General features: G+C 42.8%; 1 protein-coding gene across 3 annotated transcripts; it reads left to right on the forward strand.

Annotated features, from left to right (window-relative positions):
* The first annotated feature begins 4,093 nt into the window (after positions 1 to 4,093).
* LOC123053113 (TBC domain-containing protein C1952.17c) lies at positions 4,094 to 12,275 on the forward strand. 3 transcript variants are annotated; one of them, XM_044476514.1, is made up of 9 exons: positions 4,096 to 4,520; positions 4,618 to 4,710; positions 5,580 to 5,684; positions 6,080 to 6,229; positions 6,443 to 6,541; positions 6,635 to 6,763; positions 9,169 to 9,238; positions 9,319 to 9,489; positions 11,492 to 11,671. In XM_044476514.1, exons 1-8 carry the CDS (start codon positions 4,218 to 4,220, stop codon positions 9,468 to 9,470), a joined length of 1,101 nt encoding a protein of 366 aa, XP_044332449.1. In that variant the 5' UTR covers positions 4,096 to 4,217; the 3' UTR covers positions 9,471 to 9,489; positions 11,492 to 11,671. The 3 variants fall into 3 exon arrangements, with proteins under 3 accessions (XP_044332448.1, XP_044332449.1, XP_044332447.1); XM_044476512.1 differs by lacking the exons at positions 9,169 to 9,238; positions 9,319 to 9,489 and adding exons at positions 11,768 to 11,884; positions 11,966 to 12,275 and having other exon boundaries at positions 4,106 to 4,520; XM_044476513.1 differs by having other exon boundaries at positions 4,094 to 4,520; positions 9,169 to 9,489.
* The last annotated feature ends 3,231 nt before the right edge of the window (positions 12,276 to 15,506 follow it).

A 15,506-nucleotide genomic window follows, 5' to 3' on the forward strand; every position in this document is an offset into this window, starting at 1 on the left:
TTCCACATATATCAAGTGCATATCAGGATGTCCGGTTCCATCTCCTGCATAATGATTAGCTAGCCGTTGTTCTATCATACCCAAAGGAATTTCATATTCAATATTTTCAGTAGGTGCAGTAGGTTGAGGGGTATCTAATTGTGGTTCCGGACGAGGTGAAGATACCCCGAACAAACCCCTCAAAGGATTGTTTTCCATAGTAACAAGTGACAATAAATTTCAGCACACTATATAAATGTTTCCTTACCAAATTCCACTTACCAAAAGCGCTTCACTCCCCGGCAACGGCGCCAGAAAATAGCCTTGATGACCCACAAGTATAGAGGATCAATTGTAGCTCTTTTCGATAAGTAAGAGTGTCGAACCCAACGAGAAGCAGAAGGAAATGACAAGTAGTTTTCAGTAAGGTAATGTCTGCAAGTGTTGAAATTGTAAGTAGCGGAGTAGTTTGATAGCAAAATAATTTGTAACGAGCAAGTAACAGTAGTAGTAAAAAAAGTGCAGCAAGGTAGCCCAATCCTTTTAAGGCAAAGGACTAGCCAAAATGGTCTCTTATGATAAGCAAAGTGTTCTTGAGGGTACACGGGAATTTCATCTAGTCACTTTCATCATGTTGGTTCGATTTGTGTTCGGTACTTTGATAATTTGATATGTGGGTGGACCGGTGCTTAAGTGTTGTTCTTACTTGAACAAACCTCCTTCTTATGATTAACCCTACCGCAAGCATCCGCAACTACGAGAAAAATATTAAGAATAAATTCTAACCATAGCATTAAACTTTTGGATCCAATCGGTCCCTTACGGAATAGTGCATAAACTGGGGTTTAAGCTTCTGTCACTCTCGCAACCCATCATCTAATTGCTACTCCACAATGCATTCCCTTAGGCCCAAATATGGTGAAGTGTCATGTAGTCGACGTTCACATGACACCACTAAGGGAATCACAACATACATACTATCAAAATATCGAACACACATCAAATTCACATGATTACTTGCAACATGATTTCTCTTGTGACCTCAAGAACGAAAGTAACTACTCACAAATGATAAACATGTTCATGATCAGAGGAGTATTAAATAGCATAATGGATCTGAACATATAATCTTCTACCAAATAAACCATATAGTAATCAACTACAAGATGTAATCAACACTACTAGTCACCCACAAGCACCAATCTATAGTTCCGGTAACAAGATTGAACACAAGAGATGAACTAGGGTTTGAGATGAGATGGTGCTATTGAAGATGCTGATGGAGATTGCCCTCCCCAAGATGGGAGAGTTATTGGTGATGATGAGGACGATGATTTCCCCCTCCGGGAGGGAAGTTCCCCCGGCGGAATCGCTCCGCCGGAGGGCAAAAGTGCTCCTGCCCAAGTTTCGCCTCGAGGCGGCGGCGCTCCATCCCGAAAGTCCTCTCCTTATTTTTTCTAGGTCAAAATGACTTATATACCAGAAGATGGGCACCGGAGGTGGGCCTGCGTGAGCACAATCCACCAGAGCGCGCCTGGGTTGCCTGGCGCGCCCAGGTGGGTTATGCCCACCTGGTGGGCCCCCTCTGGTAGTTATTTGCTCCAATAATTCTTATATATTCCATAAAAAATCTCCGTCAAGTTTTAGCTTGTTGGAGTTGTGCAGAATAGGTAGCCTGACGTAGCTTTTTCAGGTCCAGATTTCCAGCTGCCGGAATTCTCCCTCTTGGTGTGTACCTTGCAAACTATGAGAGAAAAGGCATTAAATTACTCCAAAAAGCATTATTACGGATAAAAACATCATAAATAACAGTGAGAAAACATGATGCAAAATGGACGTATCAGTCATTGAGCTGAACGTGTGCAGAACTTAGAGGTGTTGTACGTTCGGCGCTTGATCGATCAGATCTAAAAGAAGTTCGACTACATCAACCGCGTTGTCTAATGCTTCCGCTTTCGGTCTACGAGGGTACGTGGACACACTCTTCCCCTCTTGTTGCTATGCATCTCCTAGATAGATCTTGCGTGAGCGTAGGAATTTTTTTGAAATTGCATGCTACGTTCCCCAACAATATCCTGACGTGAGATTGCTATCTTTTAAATTTAACTTCTGTTTCTTTATTATTGCCCTCTCACCCCTTTTGGATTTGGATGTCAAAGCTTTGTGGGTTGTTCATTTTAGTTCTGCGACTACTTCTCTTATGGATCTTAATAGAACTCGAGGGCTATGGTTTCGAACAAAGTTGGTCCCTTGTTTCTCCAAAAATTGTGCTGTTGCATAGTATCATACCTGCTGCAAAGGAACGAAAGTAGTATGGTTGTATAAATAAATAGGGTTGTATTATTTTCCTTTTTATCCCTTTGATAATTATGATAGAATTATTGCATGAAGCTGTGTGCGCATACAATATGTAACCAAATGTGAATTATAATAGGTTCAAGTCTTGCTTCTTCACTTGGAAGCAAGTCTTCATCTTCTTAAGGGATTATTTGCTACAGTGCTTAGAAAATTCAGAAGACGTTTTAATGGTGTGTTAACTAAAGCGATGGTGATCCAAAAAAAATTGAAGTTGATACTAGCCATAATAAGTGCATGCCAAGCCTACATGTTGTCTACATTTTTGCAGATCTCGCTATCCTTGTTTAACTCAATGGAATCAGATAATTTAGTTGTATTCCCTAACAAGTCCTTGTAGATGTGCAGCTTCCCCCTCTGACAATCTCCTCAGGGTCTCTCTCTAATCCTAGAGCCAGGCAACAAGAATGGTTGGTTTTAAGTACAACGTGTATCTATTTATTTTTTGCAAAAAAATCTATTTATTCATTATTGATTTATTGTTTTTGGGGAATTGTTTTGCCCCTAATCATAGCATTGTTACTCTGCCTGCACTAGATTATGGGTATGACAATGATGAATTTTATGTAAATGCTAATGGTTGACTAGCACTTTACAATGCCAGGCCTACCTGAGTTTTGAGGACCCTTCTACTTTCCATTTCACAAAAAAAAATAGCACGCAAATTTATCGCACAATAGATATAGTAGCGCACAGTAGCTGCAGTACATATTGTGCCAACGAGGGCCTGCCCTGGGCGTGGCGGAATCCTGCCCACGACATTGCTTCCATGTATCACATTTTGTATTCTACTTTCGTTACCGGAATGATGCTTAATCTGTAGTATATATCTTACACACAATCCAAGCAGATTTACCATAATTATGTTTAATTTGTTTACCTGGTCAGTTAACATTGCAGATGTATGTATTTATTTAGTCTTGGCCATGTATAATTTTGTGTACGATGTTGGGAATGGTACTTATTGACAACTTCCAGCAACTTTGTTACTATGTACAGTGCCGAATACATGGCACGAATGTTGATTCTCATAACACGATTTTTGGTGCACTTCTCACCTATACATCTAGAATGAAATTAGAGACAACATCTGTGAGAATTGCATAATCTAATTTATGAATTACTGAGATAATTGCTTGTGTCTTCACTCTTTACACTATGCATAGAATGCTAAATTATAGCATTTCTTGGACATTTGAATCATAAGTTGATTGGCCCATGAGCTTTGCGGGCGTATCGAGGACGAAGTCGGATTGCGGAAGCTCTCCGGGGCCAAAGGTTTGGCTAATATCTGGAGATAGTTTCATTGCAACTGTATGTGTGTTGTTTTCCTTTTCGCGACATTATGATTGCCCGCCAAGTGTAGTCGTGTCGTCTTTGTAACCGCGACATGTCTGCTGGACTCTCTGTATTGTCTATTTCTTCTTCTTCTAATACATCGGCACGCAAACCTTCTAATACATCTTCTATAAAAAAAAGTTGATTTGTTGTATTTGGAGTGCTATATGTCTTTTCTATGCATGTGAATTCTCACATCTGCTTATAATATCCGTGAAGACAAGCATTGCACGTGCACACTTACTAGTAATGTCCCTAAATTTTCTCTAGTTTTCGGTCAAATATTGTGTAACTCTGTGTGACACGAAAACATTAAAACATCATGTGAATGTCAGCCAAGCAGCAGCTTTTCTTCTCATCTCAAATCAAAAGAAAAGGAAAAAGGAAAAAGAGGAAAAGAAAGCTGGAGAAGAGAAGAACACCGAGGCACCGACCGGTCCAAGTCCAACCCAGCCGTCCCCTCCGATCCGGGGGATCCTCCGCATTCCCAACTCCTAAACCCATCGCCGCCACAGGCACCATCTCCCCCGGCCTCAGCAGCCGCCATGGCCGACGGCGCCAACCCAAACCCGACATCCACACCCAGGCAGAAGGCAGTCCCGGACTGGCTCAACAGCCCGATCTGGTCCGCCCCTGCCCCTACCCCGCGCCACCGCTCCCCTCCCCGCGCCCCCTCCCCTCCCCCACCTCCCCCTCCCAAGCCGCAGCACGATCCGACCCCGCCGCCCCCTCGTCAACCCGCGCGGCGCGACGGTGCAAGCTCTGACTCCGACTCCGACAGCGGCGGCGGCGACGAGGGCGCGGCCACCTCGTCTCGGACCCACCTCGTCGCCGAGTTCAAAGCGGCGGTGAGTGTTGGCCTCTCGCGGTCGAGTCACGGGACTTCGCTGTTTAGCTTTGGTTTGTAACTTGTTCGTTCCTCTGTTTGTGTTTCGGTGCGTGTAGCTGGAAAGGAAGGTGGTGGATCTGGCGGAGCTGCGGAGGCTCGCGTGCCAGGGCGTGCCTGACGACCCCGCCGTGCGGCCTGTTGTCTGGAAGGTCTGGGAATTCTCCCATTTTCTTCGTATAACTTTTTCACTATGTGTTCATGCAGTTTGCTTGGGCCTGGCCGAGTGTTTGCTCTCTCATTCACATGCTAGTGATATGACATTGGCAAGAAAGTTCAAGAGTTAATTTTTATGCCCTGATGCTTGTTGATGACCTCGTATGATCATTGTTGATTCCATATATGGCATGATGCCCCAATTTAGTCTAGGACGGGGTTGCCATGGTTGGTTCACCTAAATCAGGATAGTATCTTTTGAACGGCATGACACACATTAGATTTATGAAAAAAAAATTAGCCTCCATGTGATTGGTCTTCAAACTTATGCATCTTATTTATAATGAAATACAAACATATATGCTTACTTAACCATGGACTCGCATAGTACATGAAGCGCTCATGGAATTTACTTATATTCCATGAATGTAAGTCCTTGAACAATTGATTCACGAATAGAATACGATTTTGAAGTATTCTAGACTGGGAGTAGTAATATTGTTTCATGAATAGACTTCTCATGCCAAGTTCTCAAGTAGGGGAAAAACAATTCTCAAGCTTGTTGAGATCTCCCCAGAAGCCAAATAAACGAGTCTCGAGTTTTTTCCTTCTGTTTTGCATTTTTTTGCTGTTTTTTATGAATTTATTTCATTGCACATCATAATTTAGAACCATGCTCAAATTTTTATGTAGAGGTTTGAGAATAGCTACTGTTATAGGTTTAGATTAGAAGAAACTGTTGAACAAACGGCAAGTGTTTGAGGTGAAATGGATATTGTGAATGCATTTTAGTCTGTTGGCGGTGTCGATTTTTTTTCCTTTTTAATATGTTACAAATTTATTTGACTTTTTTGATAGTTAGCAGCTTCTCTTGGGGTACTTGCCAATGGATCATGCTCTGTGGGCGTACGAACTGGAAAAAAAGCGATCCCAGTACAGTGCTTTCAAAGACGAGCTTTTGGTTAACCCTGTAAGTTTTTAATGCACATTGCGCTGTAGTTCTTTACGATCGCAGATGCATGAGTTCTTTAGTCCTTTACCATTGCAGATGCACGAGTTCTTTAGTTGTTCACCACTTACTATGTGTTTAAATAGAAGGAACAATGCTTTCCTTCCCAAGGAGGGCGAGGAGAGCACCGGTGTTGGTAGCTATATATTTAAAAAGAAAATCCAAATCAGTTACGGGCATGAAACACACTCCTTAAGGGCCAGTTCTTTTGGGGCTATTACTTGCTGTGGAAATAAGCGGCCCCCTACCCAGCTTATTCTACAAGCCCAACCTAGCCTTTAATTTACCTACTTTGTGGTGGTTCCTTTTCCCATTTTTAACCAACCTGCACAACAATATATTTTGGTTCTGGTCAGTCAGAAGTTACCCGAAGAATGGAAATGACTATTTCAAAAAGGAAGGAACATAATTCTGAAGGAACTGGATTTCTCCCAAGGGCGGAAATCGTCCAGGACGAACATCCTCTAAGCCTTGGGAAAACTAGTGTTTGGAACCAACACTTCCAGGTAATGTTTAACTGCACTTAAAATTACTGTACTTCCTGGCTGTTTGCCATACTCTGTACATTGTGTCTATTAATTCATTTTATTTGGTTTTGCAACTTGCAACTGCTTTGCTTGTGAGAGACCTCCCTTTGCATTCTGCTTGTTAGTTAATGTTGTGATAAATATGTTAGTGTCTTAGCTACTAAAATGTAAATGTTATCTAAATACTTTCAGGAATCTGAAACTGTAGAGCAGATTGATAGAGATGTTAAGCGTACTCATCCTGAGATGCAGTTTTTCAATGGCGGTTCTTCTGATGCCTTGTCTAATCAGGTAGGCATTTATTGTCTTCACATGATGCCAGTTCTTGCTTGTTTCTGGTACTTCTATTTAGTCTAAATCTAAAATGTGATGTATTTTTTCCAGGAGTCACTGAAGCGAATACTTACCATCTTTGCAAAATTAAACCCGGGTATAAGATATGTACAAGGAATGAATGAAGTTTTGGCACCTCTCTACTATGTCTTCAAGAATGATCCAGACCAAAGTAATTCTGTAAGTTCTCTTGATGTCCCCATTTGCTTAAATAAACTTTTTTTAGTTTTTGTGGTGATGAAACAAACTGACCATGCTAAAGATTGTGTGATTTTCCTTATAGCTCCAAAGTATTAATTGTCTTAAATTTCATTTTTCTTAGTATTGATGTGTTGGACGAGAGGGGAAGTACCTTCAGACAGGAGAGCTCATGGTGTCTTGTGTCCTGCGTGAGGTCTCTCTCATGTATATCGGCTCTACTGGGAACGGGAGGGCTGGATGCCCCTTTCTAGGTCAGCACCTCCACATGGGCTTGGGCCCTAAGTGATAAGTAGATGGGCTTGGGCCCATACCGGTTCAACACTCCCCCTCAAGATGGGTGGTAGATATCTATCATTCCCATCTTGTCACATGCCAAGTTACAGTCCTTTGTTCCCAGTCCCTTTGTCAAGCAATCTGCAAACTGCTGCCCAGAGCTGACATGAGTAAGGCTGATGATCCCAGCATCAAGTTTCTCCTTAATGAAGAAGCGATCAATTTCCACATGCTTTGTCCTATCATGTTGAACTGGGTTATTAGCAATGGCTATAGCTGACTGATTGTCACGCCACACCTTCAAGGGTCCCTTCCTCAGAAGTTTCAACTCACTCAGTAGGTACTTCACCCAGAGCATCTCACACAACCCTTGAGATAATGCTCTATACTCAGCTTCTGCTGTTGATCTAGACACAACCGGCTGTTTCTTGCTTCTCCATGACACCAAATTTCCTCCCACAAACACGCAGTAGCCAGAAGTGGATCTTCTATCATCTTGACAACTGGCCCAGTCAGAGTCACTATAGCCATCCACCTCAAGATGTCCACTCTTCCCAAACCACAACCCTTTACCCGGAGTCCCCTTCAAGTATCTCATGATTCTCTGCACAATATCAAGATGCCCACTCCTTGGTTCATGCATGTATCTGCTCACCACCCCGACAGCATATGTAATGTCAGGCCTGGTATGACACAAGTACAATAACCTCCGAACCAATTTCTGATAATCTTCCTTATTCACCAGCTCTCCTGATTGTGCTGTCACTTGATGATTTTGTTCAATCGGAGTAGGGGCAGCACGACACCCCATCGTGCCCATGTCACTCAAGAGATCCAAGGTGTATTTTCGTTGGCATATAGAGATTCCCTTCTCTGTCCGAGCCACTTCAATGCCAAGGAAGTATTTCAGGTTGCCCAAATCCTTTACCTCAAACTCCTTGCTTAGACAACCCTTCAATCTCTCTATTTCCTCCTTGTCATCTCCAGTGATGATAATGTCATCCACATAAACAGCAAGGATGGTGATCTTCCGATTAGAGTGCCTGTAGAACATTGTGTGGTCACCGTTACACTGACCATACCCCATACCACGGACGGCACGTCTGAACCTATCAAACCATGCTCTTGGTGATTGCTTCAGTCCAACAAGGATTTCTTCAGCCTGCATACCTTCCCCGTGGTCTCTGATGTACCAAAACCTGGTGGTATCTCCATGTACACTTCTTCCTGCAACTCACCATGAAGAAGGCATTCTTGACATCTAATTGATGCAACTTCCACCCAAAGTTTGCAGCACATGAGACCAATATCCTTACTGTGTTCATCTTTGCCACGGGAGCAAACGTTTCATCATAGTCAATTCTATAAGTTTGACTATATCCTCTGGCGACCAATCTAGCCTTGTACCGTTCCACCTTCCCCTCAGGATTCTGCTTCACTGTATAGATCCACTTACTACTCACTGCTTTCTTTTCTGCTGGCAACGTGGTTAGCACCCACGTCTTGTTTTTTCTTAGTGCTTCCAACTCCTCTATCATCGCTTCACGCCACTTCGGATCTTGCTTTGCAGCCTTCCAATCCTTTGGGATTGACACAGTTTAAAGGGAGGCAACAAACGCCTTATATGAAGCTGACAAAGCCTTATAAGACACAAAATTTCCAATATCAAGGTCATCACAAGCATCATCCTTTGGTAGAGCCTTCCTTGCTACTTCACCCTTCCTTGCCGCTTCACGTGTAGCCTTTCGCAACGCAATGGGCAGCTCCACTGTGTTAGATGAGCTTGCCTCACTGCCTTGCTGCTCACCCTGCACTCTTGCCTCACTGCCTTGCCGCTCCCCCTGCACGTGTGGTTGCCGTCGAGAGTACACCAGGGTATTCGTCTGCCATCGATCCCGAACAGGAACCTGGAGAGCACCAATCTTAAGTGTATCGACAGTTGGCTCGACATGAACTTGCACATCATCATCGGTGAGAGTACTAACTGGAATTGTACCCACAATTGGTTGGACCTGAACTTGCACATCATTATCAGTGTTAATGCCCACAGAATCATCATGAGTACGAGACGCATCCTTCTCCCCCTCTTGACCATTGTGCACATGGTGCAGGTGGTCAAGCTCTGCAAACAACAGACTGAGATCAGTCGGCTCACCATAGAATGGCTCAGACTCCCTAAAGGTAACATCCATACTTACAAACCTGCGTTTTTCATAGGGACACCAACATTTATACCCCTGCTGACTAGAAGAGTATCCCAGAAAGACACACTTCACTGCTCGAGGATCAAGCTTTCCAACAGATGGTCAATGATCACGAACAAAGCAGGTACTGCCAAACAGCTTGGGGGAAACAACAAACTTATTATCTCCAACGAGCAACTCAGATGGAGATTTCATACCTAGTATCCTAGAAGGTGTCCGGTTGATCAGGTATGTGGCTGTCATAACTGCTTCATCCCATAAGAACTTAGGCACAATCATGGTAAACATCAACGACCGAGCAACCTCAAGAATATGACGATTTTTCCTTTCGGCCACTCCATTCTGAGGTGGGGTGTCCGGGCATGAAGTTTGATGAAGAATCCCTTGGTCAGCCATGAAAGCCCCAAAATTGTTGTTCACATACTCTGTGCCATTGTCAGTCCTGAGCACCTTGACCTATACCTGAAACTGGTTCTTTACAAGAGCATGGAAGTTCTGAAAACAGCTAAACACCTCATCCTTGTGACGCATCAAGTAAATCCAAGTCATACGAGAATAGCAGTCAATAAAGGTAGCAAAATACTTCTTTCCATTCATTGACACTACCGGGCCCGTCCATACATCCGAATGAATAAGCATAAAAGGAGATATGCTCCTAAGCCCCTTACTCACATATGAGGCTCGTGTGTGTTTTGCATATTCGCAAGCATCACATGTCAACTTGCCCTTGCCTATTCCACACATAAGATCCGGAAATATTCTACTCATCTTATCTAAAGATACATGCCCCATCCTACAGTGATGGATCATCGCCTGCTTCTCCTTGTCCTCCGTGGTCACAGCACACACCAAGTCTGGCTGCACCTCCTGCACCTCCTGGTCCATGTGCCAAAGCCCCCTACGCCTGGTGCCAGTCCCAACCGTCTGGCTCGTCTGTCGCACCTGAATCAAGCATCCGAACTTGTCAAGGATCACACGACAGTCTATTTCATCAATGAGAGCACTGAAAGAGACCAAATTGACAGGAAAAGCTGGCACATGTAAAACTGACGATAACGAGATGTTTGAAGTGCACTTGACTGTGCCAACCCCTACGACAGGCTTTATTTGTACCATCGGCAGTTTGTATAGACGAGAGGGGAAGTACCTTCAGACAGGAGGGCTCATGGTGTCTTGTGTCCTGCGTGAGGTCTCTCTCGTGTATATCGGCTCTACTGTGAACGGGAGGGCTGGATGGCCCTTTCTAGGTCAGCACCTCCACATGGGCTTGGGCCCTAAGTGATAAGTAGATGGGCTTGGGCCCATACCGGTTCAACATGATGCAATATGCACCCGCGATGATGAAACGAGTATTGGAGTTTGAATCTTTGAATTGTATAGTAAATGATGTGATGCATCTGTATATACTCACTTCATTTCACAATGTTTGGCACTTTTGTTCATGATATGCTTCCTGAACAGCTGGTATTTTCAACCAAGATATCCTTCCCAAATGTTTGGAGCTTTGCACCTTTGCATTCATCTTTTATCATCTTGCCCATGGTTGATTATGCATTCTCGTTGTTTGTTTCCTTAGACTTTTCTCCCACATCTTTGTTATGAGGGGGATTTAGACCTAACCCTTGCATTTTTTATTTTGCTGAAACATGCACTCAAAAGTGCCATGTATTGAAAACAGTGACAGTTCATCTTTATCTTCCAACAAAAATAAGAGCTAAGAAAGAATCATCTCTGATGCAGTTTGGCAGTCGATAATTTTGAATGTGTCAAAATGCATCATTAGATTTTAGAGTATATAAATCGTACTGCAAGCTACTAGAGGAGTATCTTGTGGAGTTTACAGATTAGGCTCAACCTAACCCATGAACTTCTGGAATTCTCTCCTTTACAGTCTGGTTAATATGGCAAGCTTAGACTCCATGTTTTAGTTAATAAGGATTATTGTAGTAACTAAAATCCGACATAGATTTGCCAACTGTTGTCTTGTAGACCCATTGCAAGGAAAAAGGTTTTTCTTATGGCCTACATAGTACAACTACGCATTTCCTTCTTTGTGAGGCTATATTTCACAAGGCCACCCAGCTCCTGAATTTTCCAAAGCGAATATCTTATTGATGTATGGCTGCTAATATCAAATAGCTTTAGCCCTTGTACCATGCGTAATGCGTTGCATTATGCATCATGGAAGCTTGATGACCGTGTACTTTCCATTTTTCTTTTGTATGAACAGGCTTCAGCAGAGTCGGATGCTTTTTTCTGTTTCGTTGAGGTGCTAAGTGGATTTCGAGATAACTTTTGCAAGCAGCTTGACAACAGTGTTGTTGGTATACGCTCCACAATCAGTAAACTATCCCAGCTCCTGAAAAGGCATGATGAAGAGCTCTGGCGGCATTTAGAGGCCGTAACCAAGGTATGGATCTAATGTACTTACTCATTTTTAACTGCTCAGAATTAATATATTGTTACATATACTTTAGCCTCCATTGTGACACTCCATCAATTCCAGGTTAACCCACAGTTCTATGCGTTCAGATGGATCACCCTGCTATTGACACAGGAGTTTAAGTTCCGTGACTGCACCCACCTGTGGGATGCGTTATTAGGTGATCCAGAGGGGCCCCAGGTTAGAGAACTGCCATTTATATTTTCATCCCGTGTGATACATTTTCGAGGCAATAGATTAACTCATCTTGTTTTGTTGCAGGCCACCTTGTTAAGGATCTGCTGTGCAATGCTAATTCTTGTTCGAAGACGGCTCTTGGCTGGCGACTTCACTGCAAACCTCAAGCTTCTCCAGAATTACCCACCCACAAACATTGACCACTTGTTACATATTGCTAATAAATTGCGTGGGCTAGTTCCCTGCTGAATGATTTGCTCTTTTTGTTTCCAATGTTGTTTTTATGGTAGTCTGCTGTCCAGAGATGATGCATTAAATCTGTAAATGAATATCCATACGCTCTTTTTGACCCATTGTTTATCATGTAATGTATGCCTGGTAAAGCTTGCTGTTCTTTTAGTAGTCATATCATTAGTTATAAGAACTATGAAAAGTTCTTTTGGTGCCAAAACTGTGGCATTTGAAGAACTCCAAAGATCACATAGATCCATATTATGTGGGCTGTCAAAATTTGCTGATAATTTTTGGAAATTTTGCCAGCCATGCATTTTTATCTGGACAAATAATTGCTACTTTGAGTTGTCATTGCTTTTGTATAAATTGCAAGTAGGCCTCTTTTATTTTAAATTGTCTGCAGCTTAGCAAATAAGCGACATTGCAGAGATCATTCTAAAATTGTGAACACCTTATGAAAATAAAGGACGCTAGCAATAGGATTGCCAAACATATACGGTGGACAAGGGATTTTAGATTTTCTAAGAAACTAAAAGGATCCCTTTTAAACAGTTTTTTTCTTCTGCGGGAAATTTTGATCTATTCATCTTCAAAGAAATAATAACAATCACATCTAGATCCGTAGACCACCTAGCGACGACTACAGGCATTGAAGCGAGCCAAAGCCAAAGGTACGCTGCCGTCATCGCCCCTCCCATAGGACCAGCGCACTAGAACAACAACCGCCGCCCATGAAGAGTAACGTGGATTGGAAGGATCCAACTTGATCGGAAGGATCAGACTTGAAAGCACAGATTCGAGCAAATCCACCAAAGACAAATTCGTCGGAGACACACCTGCACTCGCCCACCGATGATGCTAGACGCACCATCGAGATGGGGGCTAGGCGGAGAGAACCTTATTCCATCTCTAGGAAGCTGTCGTTGTCTCGTCTTCCTGAGCAGGACACAAACCATACCAAAACTTAAAGAAACATCTGAAAACGGAGCCCTTCTACCGGCAAGGGCCGGGATCCATGGCCCTAAGGCCACCGAAGACGAGGCGGACCGGGCGGCGGCGGTGGTGGGAGGCAGAGGAGCCTTTTGTTTTTGGAGAAAGATAATATTGTTGATGGATTTGGAAACAGTATTTGTTTAATTGAAATCCAAAACAAGCATAATAGTGTCTCGTTTCATTTGCTCAATGCAAGTAAAAAGGCAACTTGGCTAATTTTCTCAAAAAGTATAGCGTGCCTGAGATGCCAAATATCGACAGCATTCGTTTCAAAAACAAAAAAAACTATCGACTTCATTCCCTGAAAAACTGCATACGGAATGTTCACGCTCTAGTCTTTGATTTTCTCCCCACAAGAGTCTAAGCCTTTCACACACCACAAAAATTCGAAATATGAATTGTAGAAGAATCTTTACATCTTTCCTTGCATAATATTGTTTGGGCAGTAGTAATCTTTACTTGCAGCAGGACGTGCAATTTCAGTACAAGGAGCGAAGCGATAAAAAATATGAAATTTTCAGAGCAACTCTAGCAGAGCCGCCATATTCATAATCTATCAAAAATAATGAAGATAAACACAAAGTCTGTCATATCTCAGCCTCCAATTTTTTTTTACTTATTTCGTCCTACAACGCCATACACTTGTATGAGCAACAAAGCAACCATGCACATATTCTTAATAAAATGCAGGAACAAATGAAGCATCATGCACACATTCAACCTACATGTACAAATGACATGTCGCCGGCTCCCATGTGTGCACAGTCCACTCCTCTTGTGTATTGGTCGCACCATGCCATCCTAAAACGCACGAGCTCTGCTTGCGTTATCTCCCAAAATGATCTTGATTTTGCAGCCATGGTATTTGGATCAAACATCATCGACCGGTTCCCCTCAACCACCTTCTCTTGCATCGACCGAGTCTCCTTAAGTTGAAGCATAGGTTCTCCTCAACCACCTTCTCTTGCATCAACCGATTCTCCTTAAGTTGAAGCATACACGCCTCAATCTCTTCCTTGTGCTTTTTTTTTACTTTCGTGCATAACCTTCCACCTCGCCTTCTTCTCTTCTAGCCTCCTCACCTCCATCTCCAACTTTTCTTGTTTCCTCTCTCCTAGTCAATTCATTCCTTGACTTGATCCGCTCATCAATCTTGACTTCCATAGCCCCCACCTCTCTTGTCTCTTGACCACCTCCTTCGATTTCTTCCGCCTGGTAGCCCCACACTACACGCCAAAGTGGCATTTCTAGGCCTCCTTCATCCCCACCATCTTCCTCGCCATCATCCAATTCTGGAGAGGAAGAGATCGATGACCTCAATTTTCTGGAGGAGCATCCTTATTACTCCTTTTCTACTTCTCATTACCATCCAATTATTTCCAACAATGTTGGGGCCAAATGCTTTTGACCTTTGCCTTGGGCATTTGCTTGTACCTTTCTTGTTATCCCATCATAAATCGCAAATGGGCAATGATGTAATGTTGAAAGTTATATGCAAAGACAATGTTGAGATATATGACAAGAGTGTTCACATATCTGCCAATGGTGACACCACTAGGAGGCAAGTTTCTCACTTGCTCCACAACCTGCCCGGTGGTTGCAATCTCTTGAATTGTACCCCATCCATTTGTGAGAGATTTGGGCGTACGGTTGGATTTATGCCTAATGTGTTGACAAAACTTTTCTTGATGCGCTTTCAATATTTTGATTGGTTCGATCTTTCCTAGCGACTGCATCAAGAGTGATATCCTGTCATATGCCATCACTAGAGCAATGTTCTCTTCATTGTATTTCGCAAACCGAAGTGCTTTCTTCCTTGAAGCGAGGGTGGCATGGAACGTGGGTGACATGGAATTGATCCAATTTCATTTCTTTCTTCGCCTAATCCAATTCCTAAAAGTGCAATACAGATGTATTGTCAGGAGAGAAGTCTCGGCTATCGAAATCATTGGTCTCAGTGAATCACCCGTTGTACATGTCGAGAAAAGATACATTATTAACCACCAAACCTCCCAAGTGCATAAAAGCATCACTGCACACAAAGATTGTCGAATTCCAACCATTGTTCCACTATCACATTGCATTGAAGTGAACAAATTGAAAGATAAGGGAGGATTCTTTTTACCAACTAGGCAAATCATCAAATGCTTTTGAGTTCGTAGGTCTAGGATCTATAAAGTATGTCTAGAGGTGGTGGGTGAATAAACTACTAGCCAAAAGATGAACTCTTCTCCCAAATTTTAGTTTCCATGGAAATTTTATGCTTTTCTAGTAATCTATCAAGCACCCTACACATGCCAGTCTACAAGACTATATGCAGTGGAAAATAAAGACATGCAAGTGTAAGTAACAAAGTAGGGCTAGAGGTATGCAAACACGGGTTGACTCCGGGAAGATT

Source organism: Triticum aestivum, chromosome 2D, assembly GCF_018294505.1.
Source record: "Triticum aestivum cultivar Chinese Spring chromosome 2D, IWGSC CS RefSeq v2.1, whole genome shotgun sequence".
Taxonomy (NCBI): Eukaryota; Viridiplantae; Streptophyta; class Magnoliopsida; order Poales; family Poaceae; genus Triticum; species Triticum aestivum.

What these genes read in the sequence shown, in the direction of transcription:
- LOC123053113 (XM_044476512.1), top strand. Translation starts at nt 4,218, where the DNA reads ATGGCCGACGGCGCCAACCCAAACCCGACATCCACACCCAGGCAGAAG. An exon ending in ATCCAGACCAAAGTAATTCT is followed by an intron (nt 6,764 to 11,491) that starts GTAAGTTCTCTT and finishes TTGTATGAACAG; the next exon opens with GCTTCAGCAGAGTCGGATGC. An exon ending in GTGATCCAGAGGGGCCCCAG is followed by an intron (nt 11,885 to 11,965) that starts GTTAGAGAACTG and finishes GTTTTGTTGCAG; the next exon opens with GCCACCTTGTTAAGGATCTG.